The following is a 20,705-nucleotide window of genomic DNA, read 5'->3' as shown; positions in this document are numbered from 1 at the left end:
CATGCTTTCAGACCTCAAATAATGCAAAGAAAACAAGGTCATAATAATTTAGAAACAAGAATACTAATGTTTTAGCTCAGGAAGAATTCAGAAATCAATATTTTGTGGAATAACCATGATTTTTAATCACAGCTTTCATGCATCTTGGCATGCTTTCCAGCAGTCTTTCACACTGCTTTTGGGTGACCTTATGCCACTCCTGGTGCAAAAATGTAAGCAGTTCTTCTTTGTTTAATGGCTTGTGACTATCCATCTTCCTCTTGATTACATTCCAGAGGTTTTCAATGGGGTTCAGGTGTGGAGATTGGGCTGGCCATCACAGGGTTTTGATGTGGTGGTCCTTCATGAACACATTGATTGACCTAGTTGTGTGGCATGGCACATTGACCTGCTGGAAAAAACAGTCCTTAGAATTGGGGAACATTGCCTGAGCCAAAGGAAGCAACTGTTTTTCCAGGATAACCTTGTATGTGGCTTGATTCATACGTCCTTCGCAAAGTTTAATCTGCCTAATTCCAGTCTTGCTTAAGCATCCATCCAGATCATCACCGATCCTCCACCAAATTTCACAGTAAATGCAAGACACTGTGGCTGTTACGCCTCTCCAGGTTTACCTTACTTCAGTCTTCTATGGTCCAATCCTTATGGTCTTTGGCAAACTTCAACCTGGCTCTCCTTTGTTTCTCATTGATGAAAGGCTTTTTTCTAGCTTTAGATGACTTGAGCCCTACCTCTAGGAGCCTGTTATGAACTGTTCTTGCCGAGCACTTCACCCCAGCTGCCATTTGCCATTTCTTTTGTAGGTCACTTGATGTCATCCTGCGGTTGCTGAGTGACATTCAAATAAGATGACAGTCATCCCGGTGAGTGGAAAGTAACTTTCGCCCTCTGCCGGTCTGTAGCTTTGTTGTCCCCAATGTCTGCTGTTGACCTTGTTGTAATGGACTGCCGTTTTAGAACTTTTAAGGATGGCGGCAACATGACGCTCACTGTATCCCTCTGCTAGTAAAGCCAGAATTTAGCCCTTTTCCTCACTCAAAACTTTTCTTTTCAACTCCTTTAGCATGTTTAAAAGTTATTTTTTCATTACTATTACTTTTGGGATATTAATAGCACTTGTTTTGCCATCCTGCTTTTCCTATTGCAAGTGGATTGTGAAGACCACAGCAGTGTTTTTTATACTTTCCCTCGTTAAATAAGATTAGGTTCAGTTGATCACCTAATCAGAAGCACATTAAGTAGAATGAGGTGTACTCTGGTTGGAATTCAACTGACACTGGAATGGAATGGCTGTCAGACATGTAGAGAAGCTGATTTTTATAAAACTGGAATAGTTTTATAAAACTGGAATAATTTTTGTCAGAGCTGTATGTAATAGGAGACCACTTTGCAGTAGAGGAAAAGAAACAGGAAAAAAACATAAAATAAATTGACAGGTGTGAATAGGGCCTCATAGTTTTACTACCAAGTTTCCATTGCTAAAAGTACTACCAAGAATAACTACGGTACATGTTTGTAATAACATCAACAATGAAGTGTAGCATTTACATTACCTAATATTCAGCTATGCAAAGAGGCTGCAACATTAATTCATGTTGGTATTTAATGTCTGTTACTCCTGAGCACTATTAATTGGTCTTAACTAGGGCTGAGTGGACCCGAACTGTTATAGTTTTCATACTATATGTTATAGCGGTTTCAAAGATGCCCAGTGATGGAACCGGGCCCTGGATTCCAGTTATACAATTCGGATTCGGCACTGCGGAAATTAAAGGAAAAATAAAGAAAAAAGAATTAAGCGAGCATTTCATACTTAGGGAGACTCGGTGTCATGACGGCAAACTGCTTCCGGGTTGCGCATTCACTTCCTGTACTGCGCATTAGGCTCATCGCATACACACAGTTTTCCGTGATTTCCACGCTCACCGGCCATCCTATCGTCTGTGATTGGTTTCAGTCAGACGTGCCCCCCGCCTGTGACAGTGTCTGCCTGCAGTCATTACTCATCGCGGTTCAGTCATTGTCTACACTCACAGCTGGCAGTCTTCGCTGTGAGATGTAGCAGAGCTGGAAATGGCGTGGGACCTCGTGTGGATTACGCCAGACCTGGAGGGGTGTGTTGGGGGTTAATAAAGTGGTGAAAGAGGGTGTGTTTTTGTATTTTATTCCAAATAAAGTATTTTTTCTCTGTGTTTGTACTTTTATTTACAGGTGCGATGCAGGTATCTCATAGGCGCCTGTGCCATGACTAACCTATGGCTTAGTAGCAACTGTGCACTGTTATTAGCCCCTGCTATTAGCCCCAATTGCCACCGCACCAGGGCAACGGGAAGAGCCGGTAAAGCACAGAGATTGTCACATTTAATGGATGCGACAATACCGGGCGGCTGCGGGCTGAGAATTCCAGCCCCAAGCTGGCTTTATCTTGGCTGAGTATCAAAATTGGGGAGGGACCGCATGTTGTTTTTTTTTTTTTAATTATTTATTTAAATAATAAAAAAAAGGCGCATGCAGTTTCTCTAAAGCCGGAATCACACTTTTGAGGGACTCACGCGATTCTCGCGTCGCATCGCCCGGCACAGCCGCACACATTCCTAACGGGAGCGGGTCGGCTGTTGTGTTTCTATGAACCTACACGCTCATGTTTGGAGAGCGTCAAGCCGTGCCAGGTGATGTCATGCCAGACTCGCATGAGTCTCGGATCGCATCACCCGGCACAGCCACACAATCTCCTGACAGGAGAGCGTCGGCCGCATATGTTTCTATGTACCTGCATGCTCCTGTCAGTAGAGTGTGCAGCTACCGGGTGACGTCATGCCAGACTCGCACAAGTCTCGCATCGCATCACCCAGCACGGCCGCACACTCTCCTGACAGGAGTGGGTCGGCAGCATGTGTTTCTATGTACATGCACACTCCTGTCAGGAGAGTGTGCAGCTGCCGGGTGATGAGATTCGAGTCCCTCGCATGTGTGACTCTTGGCTTATTTTGATACACAGCACAGATAAAGCCTAACATCTGGGGGCTGCAGACATGGGTTTTATGTGTGCTGGCATCAGAATATGGGGGACACTGCACCAATTGTTTTATTTATTCATTTATTATTATACCACCATACTGACCCGCAGACACTTACACTGCTTTCCCTGCCCACCGGCCATCCTGGCGCCTGTGATTGGTTGCAGTCAGTTGACACTCTGCTACTCAGGGTGGAGGCGCGTCTAACTGCATTCAATTACATGCGTCGGTGGGCGGGCAAAACAGTGAATATTCAATATATTATTCATATTTATCGGCTCCGGAAGGGAAAGCGTGACCCGGAAGGAGTAAGCCGCCATGACACAGCCTCAGTGAGTACACCACGCGCGCTCCTAACCTCCTATCCCTTCCACCGTTTTTAATCTCCAAATTCTAGTCCCCATAGACTTAAATAGGTACCGGATTCCGGAGCAGATCGTTGTTTTTTTTAAATTCAGCAGAGACCCGCCGTTCCCTGTTTTTTGCCAGTTCAACAAGCTCTAGTCTTAACAATACTTAACTAGAATCATTTAATTTCAGTATACAGTTATTACTCCTGAAAATAAAGTTTACATCTGTGCTATATAATAGCACCTGATTCAACATAATATTAACTGAAACTTGTGTTGAAATTATTTTATGTTTGTATTTTTGTTGTTTTTTTACTTTTGGAATTATTCTGTTAAGCCTGCTTAACACCTTACAATTAGGTGTGCGATCTCGTATGCGATGTGACATGCCCAGGTCGCATATGCGATTTAATGAGATCACACGTAGGTTGTTCATTTGCTGTCACACGTGCGTTAGTAGTCTATGTTAAATTGATCAATTTTGTGTGCGATCCTTTAGATCACGTGTTCTGTGACGTATGCATTGGGCACCCCTTTTTTTTTTATTATTTATTGACTTGCCAAGCGTGTGTAATGTGTAGGGAGGCGTTTTTACTATGTCATCTGCCATTCAGCTCTGCTACATGGCCGTTGACAGCAGACACAGACAGCCATGTAGCAGAGCTGAATGGCAGATGACAGCAGACACAGACAGAGCTGCACGATCAGAATGAACTCGGGTTAACTTCACCCAACTTCATTGTCATGCTGCGGCTCTGTCTGTGTCGCGTCCTGATTAGCGGTCGTCACCAATGAAGGACTCACCGGTGACCGCTAAACTCCTGAGTAACTGAATTGAGCAGCCCTCTCTCATATACTCACCGATCCCCGATCCCCGGCGCGGCGCTGCACGGCATTCACACTGCTCCGGCGGCTTTTACTATTTTGAAAAAGCCGGCCGCTCATTAAACAATCTCGTATTCCCTGCTTTCCCCGCCCACCGGCGCCTATGATTGGTTGCAGTGAGACACGCCCCCACGCTGAGTGACAGGTGTCTCACTGCACCCAATCACAGCAGCCGGTGGGCGTGTCTATACTGTGCAGTGAAATAAATAATTAAAAAAAACGGCGTGCGGTCCCCCCCAATTTTAAAACCAGCCAGATAAAGCCATACAGCTGAAGGCTGGTTTTCTCAGGATGGGGAGCTCCACGTTATGGGGAGCCCCCAGCCTAACAATATCAGCCAGCAGCCGCCCAGAATTGCCGCATACATTAAATGTGACAGTTCTGGGACTGTACCCGGCTCTTCCCGATTTGCCCTGGTGCATTGGCAAATCGGGGTAATAAGGAGTTATTGGCAGTCCATAGCTGCCACTAAATCCTAGATTAATCATGTCAGGCGTCTCCCCGAGATACCTTCCATGATTAATCTGTAAGTGACAGTAAATAAACACACACGCCCGAAAAAATCCTTTATTAGAAATAAAAAGCACAAACATATACCCTGGTTCACCACTTTAATAAGCCCGAAAAACCCCTCCATGTCCGGCGTAATCCACGGACCTCCAGCGTCGCATCCAGCTCTGCTGCATGAAGGTGACAGGAGCAGCAGAATACACCGCCGCTCCTGTCAGCTCCACGCAGCAACTGAAGTGAGTAGCGCGATCAGCTGAGCTGTCACTGAGGATACCCGCGGCCACCTCTGGATCCAGTGACAGCGGGTAACCTCAGTGACAGCTCAGCTGATCGCGCGGCTGTCTTCATTAGCTGCGTGGAGCTGACAGGAGCGGCGGTGTATTCTGGGCGGTGTATTCTGCAGCTCCGGTCAACTCCATGCAGCAGAGCTGGAAGCGACGCTGGACCATCCTGGATTACGAGGAGGTATGTTGCCAGGCGCTTATCTGTGCAGAGGAATGGGCTCCGTGAGACTCGCGCCTGGCAACAGACTCTGCACTGATAAGTCCTTTTGAGGAAGACCGGGTTCGGTCGAAATGTCTCACTCATGTGGACTTTTTTCTTTTGAAATAATGAATGAATTGATTGAATATACATTTTGAGCATTTTTTCTTTAATTGAGGAAGTGTGCTGGAGTTCCCTCCCTCCCTATTATTCGTCTTTTTCTCCAGAAATATATATAAGGTGAAGCAGGGTCCTATCTCTTCTATATATTCATCACTGGCTGTACCATGTTCTGGTTCAAGCACACCTATCCATCCATGGCCTTAATTGAATAAAGATGCACACAGAACTGCTCATGCGCTAGTTTCCCATTCTATTCTCATTGATATTCAATAGACCTGTGAATGATGGGCCTGGCCACATGTCTTTGCCATTCGATGGTCATGAAGTCAGCATCTACCTTTGACAACAATAAAACTTGTTGTGGTATTCCCATATAAGAGATGTACGACATATCAAAAGTATTTGCAATAAATGTCTAATAGGTGTGGGTTTCACTGCAGGGACTGGGTTTCACTGCAGGGACTATCTGGGCAATATTCCCACTTGTCAGTCCATATTAATGGGCCGTCTTTATTGTACTGAAAAAACTGAGCATTTCACAACTCCTATAAACTATATTGGATCAAGCCACATACATGCATAGCCTCATCTCCTTCTCACCTTTCTTTTTTTTCAAATAGTCAAATAAGACATTTAAAAGGTTATTTTCATCTAGATAGTCCTGGATTTGTGTCTACGCCCGTCAATCCTGAATGGTCTTCTGAATGTCCCTCACTGCCACCCCCTCCCACTCTAAATACTTTTTTTGCTAATATCTGCACAACGGAGAGGAAAAATGTTAAAATAACATGCTTTGCAGACACTATTCCATTGTGTATACAGTTTAACATGAAAAACTTTGTGAAAACAACAATTTAGAATGTTTCTGTACCTGTCAGTTCTCCTAACGTGTCTATTTTCATAAATTCTATTCTCTATAAGATAACAATTCAGCAGCCTCTCTTCTTAGAAGTCTGCATTGTGCCATTGCTTACATTATTCCTTTTGGAAATATATGAATACATTTACAACAAGGTTTTACCATCTTTTTGTTAATAGGTGTGTCCCAATTGTCAACGTTAATAGTAGTCATTGTTTCATTTAGACTTTTGATAATAGAGGATTGACACAACAGAGTTTCAGGAAAAGGTGCTAAATTGCATTTTTACTAGTTGGGGATAAAGTATTTATTAAAACTGTAACTTCAGGAAAAATGACAAGTCCTATTTTCAATCAAATTATTGTTAAACTCTATTCATCTTAAAGCGCACCAATCACCATGTTTTTCCTATATAACCTAAAGCCAGCCAGTGCTATACTGGCACTATCAGGCTGATTCTATACATACCTTTAGGTGTCAGCTTGGATGTATAGGTTTTAAAATCCAAGCTAGTAAAGTTTGTAAAATTAGAAGCTTGTTGAGTGACAACAGCTGTCGATCAGATAATAGCTGGGATGGGTTTTATAGTTATCCCTGCTTATGCTAATTTTATTATAGAATGGATTCTTATAAGAGAATTAGCATAAATAACAAATAAAAGGGGGAGGGGATAAGTATGAATAGGCTAGGACACATTTTCCTACAGGCAAGTACCCCAGTATTGCTAGCAACCTTATTAGATTTCATTAGATTTCATCTTAGAAGCGCGGTAGATCCTTAATATATAGGAAATTATGTTAAATATTTTGTCGCAATTTGATTTGATATATTTGATTCTTCTGTTTGCTTTATAGGAAGAGGCCTCCTGATCAGAAACAATGGAAGACTGTCTTCATACATCTTCAGAAAACCTCTCTAAGTTAGTAAGCTGGGCCCATAGTCATGGGACCATTTGTAGCCTTATTCCAAACCTAAAGCACTTACTCTCTGAGGGCTCCCATGGCACTCTTACTGCTATGTGGGGATGCAGTGCTGGTCATGCATACCACTGGCCATTGACTACAACTTGTAGGGCAGGCCCTCAAGAGAGAGTATGCTTCCAGGACAATAGAAGCTTCAACTCGGACAGTCCAAGTATACTGGGCTTGGCCTCAGAGACTCAGACAAGTCCATTGGAAAGGTATCCTGGTAGACCAGAAAAGTCTAAGCTTGATTGCAATAGAACAAGAGACTCTTGTGATTTTTCCTACTGTAGTGAACCATCTGAGCTGGATGAGCCAGTAGAAGAATATGAAGATGAAACCACATTATTTGATATGGTGTGTGAATCTTCTGTAACTGATGAAGACAGTGATTTTGAGCAAAGAGCTCAGCAGTCTCCTAGTGTTTCTCGAAAGAGAACCAGTGTTGGTCTTAACTCATCTCTTTCTGAGTCACAGTCACATATTGCTGATGAGGATGGTAGTGATGTTATTGCGAAGAAGATCAAACAGGAGAATCCTGAAGACTATTACATTGTTGCTAATGCTGAACTCACTGCTGGTGTTGATGGGCCCACGCTATCACTAACACAAATGACTAAGCCGAAGAATCAGACTCCTTCCACAACTCCTTTTATTGGATCAACTAAATCACCTAATATTTTGCCTCCATCTTTAAGCAATGACTTAGACATACAGGCTATTACACCTTCCTCATTGGTCTTACAAAGACCCCCACTCCAGAAACCGGTAAGGCCACCCTTGCCAACACAAAACAAACCTCTGTCTAGTACTCCACTTGTGAGTCAACAAATAGGAATTCAGATGCCAGTTAGCACCTCTACAGGAAACCCCAGCCAACCTATCAGCATCCCTTTATCAGCACTTCAGTTGCCTGCACAGGAAAAGAAAGAGGTTTCTGATGAACTCCTACCACCTGTAGTGAAACCAGCAATGCCCTGTGACATGGCACTCTCACCATCAGTTAGTGCAGAGCCTGAAGTTAGCTCCAGTCAACAACAGCCAAGTACCATTCCCAATATTAACTGTGATGGAACGGCACAGTCCATTCCAGGTATGTAAGTGTATGTGTGTGAATGCATGTTGGTAGTGTGTGATTAATCCTATTTGAATACTATCTTGCTTGAAGTATACTTATAAGTTAATCTGAATACTTGTGCAGAAGTGGTAGAGTTGAACAATAAAATCTTTTCATAGAGACCATAACTTCACAGTACATAATTTGAAAAATTTACTCTGTAGGATACACCAGTGCTGACTCTTCACTGCTGCCCCACTCTTTGCTGACTTGGCTGCAGAAATAATATTATGACTACTTAATGCGACTACTGAAGCCAACCATTGGACTTGGAGACCCTGAGTTGTCTAACTTTGACAGCAAAGTTGTGATGCTAACTTGCAGTCTTCACTCTTGCCACATCATCAAAGACTGTGGGCAACAGCAGAGTTTCCGTGCTGGAGCGACAGGGGGTAAGTAAAAACGCCTGAGCAAAATAAAATAAATAGACAAGTAAAACATTTTTTCACCTGAACAACTTCTGTAAGTCTGCCGAAAAAAAGTGACAAATTAGTTTTTGACCAAGTTAAAGGAAACCTGTCAGTTTCAATATGCACCCAAAAGCATGAGTGGTTCTGCGTGCATATTTCTAATCCCTGCCTAACTGTTCCACCATTTACTAGCATACATAAACAGATCTTTAGAAAAAGTATTTCTGAAGATCCTTTATGACATGCTAATGAGCGCAGGGACTATTCGCAAGGGCGTTTTTTCTGACGATTAGTCCGCCTTCTTTACATGTTAGCACGCCCATAGGGGCATGCTAACATGTTAGTCAACGCCCATTGCCCAGCGTTATCAGCGGTGACGTGTGTGCTTGTGTCCATTGTCACCACCTCAGACACTGGGTGTAGGCTCATTGTGCATGATCATAATGCCCGGCACTTCCGGTTATGCGCCCTAGACCTCTCTGAAGCCGGGACGCGTAGACCCGGCATCATAGTGCACATGACTGGAAGTGCCGGGACTTCTGATCATGCGCACTGAGCCTACACCCAGTGTCTGAGGTGGTGACAACGGACACAGGTAAACTTGTCACTGCTGATGACGCTAGGCCATTGAATAGCATGTTAACATGCCCTTGTCAGGGGATATAACGCCCTTGCAACTAATCCATGCACTCATTAGCATATCATAAAGGATCTTTAGAAATACTTTTTCTAAAGATCTCTTTATGTATACTAGTAAATGCAGGAATTGTTAGGCAGGGATTAGAAATATGCACCCAGAACTGCTCGTGGTTCTGGGTGCATATTGGACCTGACAGGTTCCCTTTAAACTATGCCTGAAATTTTTACTTATGTGAGAACTTTAAATTCATAATTTGCAAGGGTAAACATGGCCTTTTTCCTCACTATTGTGATTTCTTAAAGATGGGTATATATGATACTTGAAATTGTAATTATCCAATGTTTATTAGGGCTCCTGCTTCCCAACTAAATGCAAATGCCTGGAGAAAGAAGAATTGGGCGTGTTGGATAACGCAATATGCTAAGCTTTGCTCCTATAGTTGCATTGGCCTCTGTCCGGCTTACATGTTTACACTGGAGTATTGCTGCATAGCTTACCTGACAGCTAACTTAAGTAATTTGACATCCTACGTCTCTGTAGTCTATTCTTAGATCAGGAAGTGTAATAATATATAGCAAACTAACCAGGTAAATGCAATATATTTATGTACTGATTAAAGGGAACCTGTCACCTGAGGGGCAGTCCAGTCTTTTCTGGTGGGCATCTCTGGTCTTGATCCGACACCTCCTCTATCCTTGCGATCGCTGTAGTCTTTCCCTGCTTCATGTGGATGACGCATCCTACATAATCCACAGTGACCTCCATTGCACACTTCTCTCTGCCCTGCTGAGGGCAGAACAAAGTACTATAATGCCCAGACCCGGGGAAAGGTTAAAGAACGCCTTCAGCAGGGCAGAGAGCCTTGCGCATGCTCTGGAGCGCAATGGTGGACACTGTGCGAATGAAGTAGGAAGCGTTATTCACTCAAAGCAAGAAGGACGGCAATTCCAAGGATAGAAGAGGCATCGGGTCAAGACCAGCGACGCCAATCGGACCAGACCTTCCAGCAAGTCAGTATGTGACCTTTAATTCTATATTAGAAAGATTCAATATTGAACATACTGCCCTTATTCTATGAAATAATAGTAGTAGCTATTAAATATAGTATATATAAATGATTTAAAGGAATTTTCCCACAATTCACTGCTTTATCATAGACTATGAATGCAGTCGTAAGGAACAATGTGAACCACCAGTCCACTCAAACTCCTGTTCACCGCTTTAGTGCAGTAAGGAGGAATGGTAAAATGAGGAGCTCTCTTTTAGTGATAAGTTTGGGTCCAAGTTGACAGAAATTGTATACTCAGGATAAATGCTACATGGTGATTGTATTGTAAAAAGCCCTCTTTACTATTGCAAATTAATGGGATATTTCATGCTATTTGTTATAAAATAATAGTAGGCGCTGCCTTACCATTCTGATTGGTGGGGGTTAAGCTTACTACTGAGCAAGAGAAAAAAGGGCACAAGGTTATATTCAGTTCATTCCCTACATACCCAAGAGTATCTATATGCAGGGAGTACAGTAATGGAGCCGCAGTGCTTAAAAGGGTTTTCCCCTACTAATGTGACCCCCTTTCTTTTGTCCTAACTATTCCTAAATAATACTTTCCTAATATACTTATGCTACCTACTTTGCTCCTGTAAGCTGATCTCTCTGCTGTCCATATATTCCTATGTTGATGTTCTTGCTTTGATCCTTCCATTTTGGAGACTGGAATCAAACCAACTGAGCAGGGCATAGCAGTGATGGGGGTCTCTCTCAGTGACCGCAGTCTGGGTGCACATGCCAAGATCATACTTCACTCTCTTCTCAGCTAAAATATCAACAGGAATATGCGCACTGCCGAGAGATCAGCTAAAGGAGCAGGGTAGTAGCAGAAGTATATTAGGAAAGTGTTAGTTAGGAATAGTTAGGATAAAAGAAAGTGAGTCACTTTCGTAGTTTAAAATCTCTTTAAGAGACAGTTTCTGCTGTCCCTTCATTTTGAAGACTGATGGACCTTCGTCAATCAGTAAGTTATGGCATACGCTTGAAGAATTCTATTAGATATCATAAATATTATTTTTTTAATTTGGAAAAGATAAAACAGGTTTTGTGAAATGTTTTTATTGCATTAGATAATTGAACTACCAAATATTATAAATGTTCAGATATATTAAAAAATTCTAATTATTTATGAGATGGCCCATTCATGGATTAGCTCAGAATTGTATAATATAATAGCAAACATCTGCAAAGAGCTGTATAATCTCCTCGTAAGCATGGGGTTTCCTCCGAGTTCTCTGGTTTCCTCTCACATTCCAAAGACATTCTGATAGGTAATTTAGATTGTGAGCCCCAATGTGGACAGTGATGATTATGTCTGTAAAGTGCTGTAGAAATTAATAGTGCTATATAAGCAAGTGAAATGAATAAATAAACATTGAAGTGTTCTCTAGAGATCTAATCTGTGTTCTAAGTGTTGTAAGGTCTAATATAAATGAGTATGATTGTGTAATATAACCTTTTTGCTTTCTGTGTATGATTTGCACACACCTTGTAGCATAGACCAATTGTGACAGCGCACCACCTTTATTAGCTTTCAGGTTAATTCCCTTGTTATATAAGAAATATAAATAGTCAAACAGTAAGCCAAATAATAATAATTAAAATTTACTTTGCTTCATAGAAAAACCCCTGTCGTAGCTGATAGCATTTTTCTGGTAGAGTGGCAAGCGACCATTTTTTGCCTGATACCATTGTTTATTAGCCAGAGATTATTGCTAAAGGACTAGTAAACCTGCTGCCCAGTAGTCCTCCATATTCATGAGCTCCATATAACCCTGCTCACAACATTGGCAGATTTCTGCCTATGCACAGTGTACTCAGAACGTTATCAATCAGTGGTGTGGGCAGGCACAAATGTCCCTTTTAGAGAACTGGTAGTTCATCCGCAGCGCAGATAAAACAGTGATTTCATTAAAAAAAAAAAAAAATACAACAAGCAACCCAGTAAGCCTGCTTTCACACATCCGTTTTTTTCTAAGCGGCACAATACGGCGCTTTGCAGAAAAAAATGCAACCGTTTTTTTTTTGCCGCCGTTTGCGTTTTTTCTGCATAGACTTGCATTAGCGCCGTATTGTGCCGCATGGCCTTGCGTTGCATCCGGTTTTGCCGGATGCGGCATATTTAGCCCATGCGGTGGTCGGATGTAACGTTGCCTGGCACGTTTTTTTGTGCGTCGAAAAACCCGCATCTCGCCGAATCCGGCGCGACGCAGTGCGATTTACAATGCACGCCTATGGACGCCGAATGCGGCGTCCTGTGGCAATAACCGCATCCGGCCGCCGGATGCGGTTTTTTGAACTGCACATGCTCAGTATCAAGCCACATCCGTCAAAAAACAGACGGGCCGCATGGAAAAACTTATGCAACGGATCAGTTTTTTTCGCCGCATCCATTGCATAGGTTTTTGAGCCGGATTAAGCCGCACTGCAAAAAACGGATGTGTGTAAAATTGGGGTCTCTGCTTTTACATCATACTTCTCTCAGATGAGGGAGCAAAAACCTGGTGACATACTCCCTTTATTTGTAGCTATACTTATGCAGAGCTGTAACTGTCCCTGGTATTGGATACTTTTGTTCTTAAGGCTATGTTCAAACACTGCGTTATTTACCCGCGTTTTTGGTGCGTTTTTGCTGCAGAAACTTCTTGAGAAATTCTTGTAACCTTTCTGCAGACATTCCCCAGCAAAACCTATGGCAAAGAAAATTAGCTGTGCGCACACTGCGTTTTTTTCTTAATAAAATTCTTTCAGTAGATTTTCTTGAGAAAAAGAATGTGCATGTCACTTCTTTTCTGCAGCTAACTCCGTTATTCACTCCATTGACTGTAATGTAATCATGAAATCACGCAGGGAATAACGCAGGTAGCAAATTCTGTGCGTTTCATTGCATTTTCCTGCGTTATTCCTGCGTTATTTCACGTTTTTCGGGACATAATGTTCATCACTGCCCTGTGTTTTGCAGGGAAGTGATGTCATTATGACAGGAAGAGGAAGCTAAGCAAAGAGTAAACACAGATCACACTCAATCCCTGGAAGCCGCACGGAATCACTTCCATGTAACCTCCATCGGGTGCTCGTGCAGTTTGTGTCCCGCTCCCTGCCAGCCCCGCGGCTGCCCGCACTGCAGTATCAGCAGCTTCTCACACTGCAGTGTGGGCAGCCGCGGGGTTGACAAGCGATGCTGTCAGGAGGTTAGATGGGATCATTACCTGCTTTGTCGATCTCCTGCTCTCCTGACGTCAACGCTGTCACTTCCTTCTATTGCCCGCCGCGTTCTCACGTCATGTCTCGCGGACGGCCCGAGACTGTCACTAGCGGTGATGTCACGGGCTCCCGCGATTCTTCGCTGTGAACGCGGCGGGCATAGAAGGCAGTGACAGCGCTGACGTCAGCAGTGCAGGAGATCGTCACAGCTTGTAATGATCTCATCTAACCTCCTGACAGCAGCGCTCGTCATCTCCTGCAGTGACCTGGGCTGACCTATTGATGTTAGCTCAGGTCATTGCACTACTCTCCCAGGCAATGGGGAACATTCTGTTCTTCATTGACTGGGACAGTGACTATGGTATGGATCGTCGTGGGACCCCCTTATTGGATTATGCCGGACACGGATTTGATTGTTCTTTTCAATAAAATGGTAAAAGAGGGAATGTTTTGGGAAGTGTTTTTTCAAATAAAACTTTTTTTGTTGTCTATTTTTTATTCTTACTGACTGGGTTGGTGATGTCAGGTATCTGATAGACGCGTGAAATCACCAACCCCAGGGCTTGATGCCAGGTGACATTACACATCTGGTGTCAACCCCATATATTACCCCGTTTGCCACCGCACCAGGGCAACGGGATGAGTTGGGGCAAAGCGCCAGGATTGGCAAGTTTAATGGATGCGCCACTTCTGGGGCGGCTTTGACCTGCTATTTTTAGGCTGGGGAGTGTCCAATAACGGTGGACCTCCCTAGTCTGAGAATACCAGACCCCAGCTGTCCGCTTTACCTTGGCTGGTGATCCAATTTGGGGGGGGAACCCACGTTTTTTGTTTTAAATTATTTAATGTAAAATAACAGCGTGGGGTGCCCTCTGTTTTGGATTACCAGCCAAGGTAAAGCTGCCAGCTGTGGTCTGAAGGCTGCAGCTGTCTGCTTTACCCTAGCTGGCTACAAAAGATATGGGGGACCCCACGTCGTTTTTCTTTATTTTATCTTTTTTTAATTCATCTATACATCTATCTATCTATCCATTATCTATCTATCTATTTGTTTATCTGTCTATCCATCTATCTATCCACTATCTATCTATTTATCTATCTATCAATTATCTATCTATTATCTATATTATTTATTGCTGTTAAAGCATTAAAAAATGCAGGGCCCAACCTGCAAAAAAACGCACCCAAAACGCGGTAAAAACGCATATGTTTTTTGGTGTGTTATTGGTGCGTTTTATTAACGCAGGTGCGCTAATCCTTCACTCTCAAGAAATTTCTTAAGAAATCCTTTTTCTAGTGCGCAGATAGCCTTATTAATGAGAAGGAATGGGTGTAGTAGTATGCACATAAATTTTAATACCGTATTAAATGGAATCTGTCACCTGGTTCATGCTGGCCAAACAGCGGGCAGCATGAAACAGAGCCTGGCTGTGCTATTGTAGCCAGGTTAATTTTTTTCTCTGAAAACTCTCCACCTTTACAGCTGGGGGCCATATGCAGAAATGGGACAAGTCTAGCTCCAATGTCACAGATGATTGACAGGTCAGTCCCGAGACAGATAGGGACAGGGAGAGGGAGAGAATGCAAAATGCTTTCATGAAACATTAAGTCACATATCACATCTGTGTCAGAAGAAATGGCCTTCATGTTTCATTATTCCACTGCATAGTTTAGCAGTTTAGAATGTGTCTGCTCTAACTAATGCAAGTTATTTGCCACAGGTTTCAGAGAATGCTATATAAACTTTAAATACAGTCCATGTTCCAGCCTTATCTGCAACTGCCACATTATTTAGCTGCACAATATTTTTCACATCTCTATTTGTATATTCTGATCATTATAGAAAACTAGATTCAGATGATAGGGACATTTCAGTAAAGCACATGCAGAAGCACATCAGAGCTCATGAATAACAAGCATATGGTCAATATTTTATTTAAGAAACTCGAAAAAAAAATCCTCACAACATGAGTATATTAAGTCCAAATTTATAAATCTATTTTAACATTAAAGTAAACTTTCCAAAATTAATTCAATAAAAAATATATTAAAAGCATAGTAGCAGGTAAGCAAACTTACATGTAGGATAGTATTTTTCGTGTCCCTGTCAACCAACGCACGTTTCGCCCTTTTTCATCAAGGCCAGCCTACATATAACTTTGCTTATCTGCGCACAGCCTTCTATTATTTCTGACACATTCTTGTGTAGTATAGGATTTTACCTCTAATAACTGCACAATGTGTATTATAGGTACATGTTGCCTGCTCATGCTTATAAAAATGTCTGGTATATCCTGTTGTGTCCTACTAAATGAATGGCACTATGCTTTTAATATATTTTTGTTTGAGTAAATTGGATATAACTTTCACTTTAATGTTAAAATAAACATTTGGGCTTAATATACTCATGTTGTGAGGTTTTTCCCATACCTAAGGCTTTTTGAGTTTCTTATTAACTTTGGTGGAGTTTATACACCCGTGTTAAAATTAGTGTATCCTTATTGAGAACATTTTTGTAATGTAGTCAGTCCTTTTAATGTCTAGTAGTTCTTAAAGCAGCTGTTTACAATCCACATTTGTGATAATGAAGAGATTGTTAGATTGTTATTCTGTATATAGGCCTGGAGTTACACTTACATTTGACTCGCGCGAGGATCACATCACATCGCATCGCCTGGACAGGCCGGCTTCTTTCCTGACAGGTGCATGCAGCTGGATAGAAATACATGAAGCTGCACACTCCTGTCGGTAGAGCCGGCAGCCGGTCCAGACAGTGCGATGCAATTCTCTCAAGTGAGACTCCAGCCTTATGTGAATGCTAATTTTAATTTGTAAAATAAAACCTGTATTAGCATTGTCATGAGAAACACATCCGGGTGGAGACATACAGATACGTATGGCATAGTAATACTTCCCAGGCAGCTCCTTTTACTCGTTTTGTGGTCTTCATATTGAATTATACTGGAATACTGTTTGACATCACTAATTTGTACATATATTTACATATTATACAGACTACAGTCTGCTCTAAAGTAAAGGTCCGTCTAGACCAGTAGTTCCAAAACTCCAGTCCTCACGACCCCCAACAGGTCATATTTTCAGGATTTCCTTAATATAGCACAGGTGATGCCTTAATAATGATTCCATCACCTGTTCAATAGTAAGGAAATCCTGAAAACATGACTAGTTTGGGGCCATGAGGACTGGAGTTTGGGAAACACTGATCTAGACGTACCGATTTTGGCCCATTTAAAGGGCCAATTTGCCATATACAAATCAACTGGTGTTTGTTTGTTGACCGGTTTTACATGGTCTGATGAAAACTAGTAGGAACAGGTTAATCGTTTATACAGGATCATGTTGCCAGCATATCTCCAGTTTACATGTGGCAATGTCAGCTGATAATTATTGGATTAAACTATCCGATCAGCTGACCAACGAGTGTTTTGCTCCTTTATTGGGGGATTGCTAACATGTTTCCAATGGCCAATAATTGCGTTTCAAGTGTTTTTATTATCTCAATGGCTCATCTAAATGGCTTTAAATCTCTTTTAGATCTGTGAGGTAGTGTATAGCAGTCAAGTTTAATGGGAGGCCTTCTGGAAGCTTCACACGTTTACATCTCGATTCCACGTCTGTCGATTATTGTTGTTAACCCCTTCACCACCCAGTGATTTTTCGGGGTTTTTTTCCTCCCCTTTTTTCCAAGAGCCACAACTTTTTTTACTTTTTTGTCAATATAGCATATGAGAGCTTGTTATTTTGCTGAACAAGTTGTACTTTTGAACGACACTATCGATTGTGCATCATTGTAGTGGAAAACAGGAAAAGAATTCCAAGTGCAAAAAGAAGTGCAATTGCCCAAATGTTTGGGGTTTTTTTTATTTACCATGTTTACTATATGATAAAGCTGACTTGTCAGTATGATTCTCAGGGTCAGTACGAGTTTGTGGATACCAAACATGAACAGTTTTACTTTTATCTAAGTGGTGACAAAAAATTCAGAAGTTTGTAAAAAAAAAAAAAAGAATTGCGCTTTTGTCGCCATTTTCCGAGACCTGTAGCGTTCTCATTTTTCACGATCTGGGGCTCAGTGATGGCTTATTTTTTGCGTCTTTCACTGACTGTTTTTTAATTATACCATTTTTGGGTGGATCCAATGTTTAGATCACGTGTTATTGCATTTTAATGCAATATTGCGATGACCCAAAAACGTACGCCCTTTACCAATCAGTTTTTAGATTTTTTTTTTTTATTTTTTCATATTTTAAAAAACTTTTTCACTTTTTTTATTGATTTCACTAGTCCTCTTAGGGGACTTTATGCTTGCACATTCCGATCATTGTTGCTGATCAGAACGATGCTTCAGTACCGTGTTTCCCTGAAAATAAGACAATGTCTTATATTAATTTTTGCTCCCAAAGATGCGCTAGGTCTTATTTTCAGGGGATGTCTTATTTTTCCATGAAGAAGAATTCATATTTAATGTTGAACAAAAAAATGAACATTTTTTTATATACTGTACAGTAGTTTTCATCACAAACCAGCATAAATAGACAAACTGTGAATCCTATCAAGAATTTCTTGTTACTGCCATTATTTCCATGTACAACAGGCCCTGGTGTTCTGTTCAGCGGGCATGCTTCTAAACAAAAACGTTGCTAGGTCTTACTTTCAGGGGAGGCCTTATATTTAGCAATTCAGCAAAACCTCTACTAGGTCTCATGTTTAGGGGATGTCTTATTTTAGGGGAAACAGGGTATCACTCTGATCAGGAGTAATCATGATCTCCTACATTCACAGGAAATGAGTCGTGACATGGATCATCAGTTGACCCTGCAATGTTATGACCACTCAGTGATGGCGATGTTGGAAAGGAACAGTGCAATCTCCGCCGGAGCGCGTTAGATTACACTGTCAGAGTTTGACAGCATAATCTAAGGGGTTAACAGGCGCGGGTGGACCTCTGATCAAATCGGCAGACATGTGGGGAGAAAGATTTGGCTCACCGTGCGTGTGAGCCTACATCAAAGAGAGGGACGAGACCTAGAACATATATATATATATATATATATATATATATATATATATATATATATATATATATATATATATATATATATATATATATATATATATATATGTCCTAGGTCATTAAGGAGGTTGAAGGAGTCTGTCTGCACGGTATGACTGTTCAAACCAACTACAGTCTCTCAGGGAATCCTTGGCATGGTCAAATAGTTCATTGAACCTTCCCACCTACTTATTTTCTATCTCTGCCCTTCTATTAAGCTAAAGCTGTCAATCAAAGAGGGGTGTGGAGTAAAAACAAGCAGGTGGGAAGGTGCACTAAACTGTTTGGCCATGCCAAGGGTGCTCTGAGAGACTGTACTTGGTTTGAACAGTCATTCTGTGCTGACAGACAGCTTGTTCTACTTGCCAATATTTTTTTTTGGACATTCATGGAATGTATTAACATCATAGTAAACTGTACATTTACCAGCTTTAATTTCTCCAAATGTCCAGCACAGGCCATTCTGAAGGTCTGCTATGAGACAGAAAGCAGTGATGTCCTTCCTATTCCTAACCACTGCAGGCAATCACAGGCCTCAATGGTCAAGTGACGCACATTATTGTTTTCTGTCTTCAGAGCAGCCAGCACTGGCCTGATGGTAGTCAGATGAGATGAGTATATGTTTTATTATAAGGTTCCCTGCATGTTCAGACACTCTGCTATTTCAAACAACCACTTTAAAGTTATGTACTGTAAAAAATGCAGTGACATGAAAGAATTATTTCAGGGTCTGTTTGTAGTCCGGTGCCATGGAGATGCACAGATCTGTTTAGACACCAAACAGTAGGATATTTTATTTTAAATGCTAGAAAAAGTGGTTGTGAAGGTAGACATAGCTTTTGGCAAATGCATGATAATCTGTTCTTTTTGGCCTTTGGTTCTGTTAGTTTTACTTTAAAATCTTTAAATTGTCCAGTTTGAGCAAACATTATGCAATATAAAGGGGGATGGAAAGAATCACAGCCTGATAATCTCCAAAAACAGGTGGTGGATCTCAGTTGAATAACTGGATAGAATCTGATTAGAAGTGGTGACATTTTCAGGAGCAAAGCTAAACTTAACATTGCTCAGGTGCCCTCTGGTGGTTAGATTTATATACTCTATCAAAATATGGGTTTGGTGCAACAGAATAATATTATAGTTTCATTTATCAGGCTGTGTTTTCACATAATCCATTGTTTACCGACAAATACTTCTGCTTGTCCTTTTTTTTTTAAATTCCAATTTATGTAATTCACAGGAGATTGCAGGTTTTTATGTCTCTAAGATATTTTTTCCCTAGCTTGCTTGGAATAGAGAATAATTGCTTGTCCCTGTTATTGCAAATTATTTCATTGTAGTCCCAAAGGAAAAGCACGATGATACATTACTGAAAGCTTGCAGGAGACATGAGATAGAAAACCAATCCTGTAACTAAATCGCTGTGCCTGCATTGAATCTGGCTGACAGGTGATAATAAATAATGTATCTATGTGGCTGCACCTGTTATATTACTGTAATGTAGTTATTGGTTTACCATCTATGTTTTATATGCTATGCTCTGCTCCTTGAACTACCTGTGCTATTCTTGATTGTTTTTAACTTTGCCATTTAAGTCTAATTTTTATCTTTTCCCTAATTTGATGTTGCCCATTAAAAAAAGCTAAGATGAAGTACTCATACACAGTTCAACTCAATACTCTTGCAGCATATTCCTATGTGATATAGCACTTGGAGCTATACTTCCTAGATTTTGTTAAAATAGGCCAAAAGGGGTTTGTGACTAATTATTTACATATGTGGTATTTTGCACTTCCTATACACGTAAGTAATCTAACCCTAAACTAGGTAAAAAAAAAATTGTCTGGATAATTGACACTACCATGTAGCCGTAAGGGTGCTTTACACGCTGCTCGTTAGCGATGAGACATGCCAGATCGCTGCCGAGATCGCAAATAGGTCGTTTTTAGCGCTGGTCACATGTGCGATCTCGGCAAATCGCATCTGCGATCTGGCGTGTCACATCGCTAACGAGATCGCT

The 20,705-nt window shown here is 41.5% G+C and overlaps 1 protein-coding gene across 4 annotated transcripts in view; it reads left to right on the top strand.

Moving 5' to 3' along the window:
• KIAA1958 (KIAA1958 ortholog) overlaps nt 1–20,705 on the top strand; it is a 142,935-nt gene that overhangs the window by 48,773 nt on the left and 73,457 nt on the right. For 3 of the 4 annotated variants that reach the window (XM_075315962.1, XM_075315965.1, XM_075315955.1), the window contains exon 2: nt 7,082–8,282. In XM_075315962.1, coding sequence (XP_075172077.1) covers nt 7,106–8,282 — 1,177 coding nt within the window. In that variant the 5' untranslated portion in view covers nt 7,082–7,105. Of the gene's footprint in view, nt 1–802; nt 864–7,081; nt 8,283–20,705 lie in introns of those variants that run through there. The other variant, XM_075315958.1, reaches the window with a different exon arrangement.

Source organism: Anomaloglossus baeobatrachus, chromosome 1 (assembly GCF_048569485.1).
Source record: "Anomaloglossus baeobatrachus isolate aAnoBae1 chromosome 1, aAnoBae1.hap1, whole genome shotgun sequence".
Taxonomy (NCBI): Eukaryota; Metazoa; Chordata; class Amphibia; order Anura; family Aromobatidae; genus Anomaloglossus; species Anomaloglossus baeobatrachus.
The sequence above is the reverse complement of the archived record's forward strand: the minus strand, read 5'-3'. Positions and strand labels throughout refer to the sequence as shown.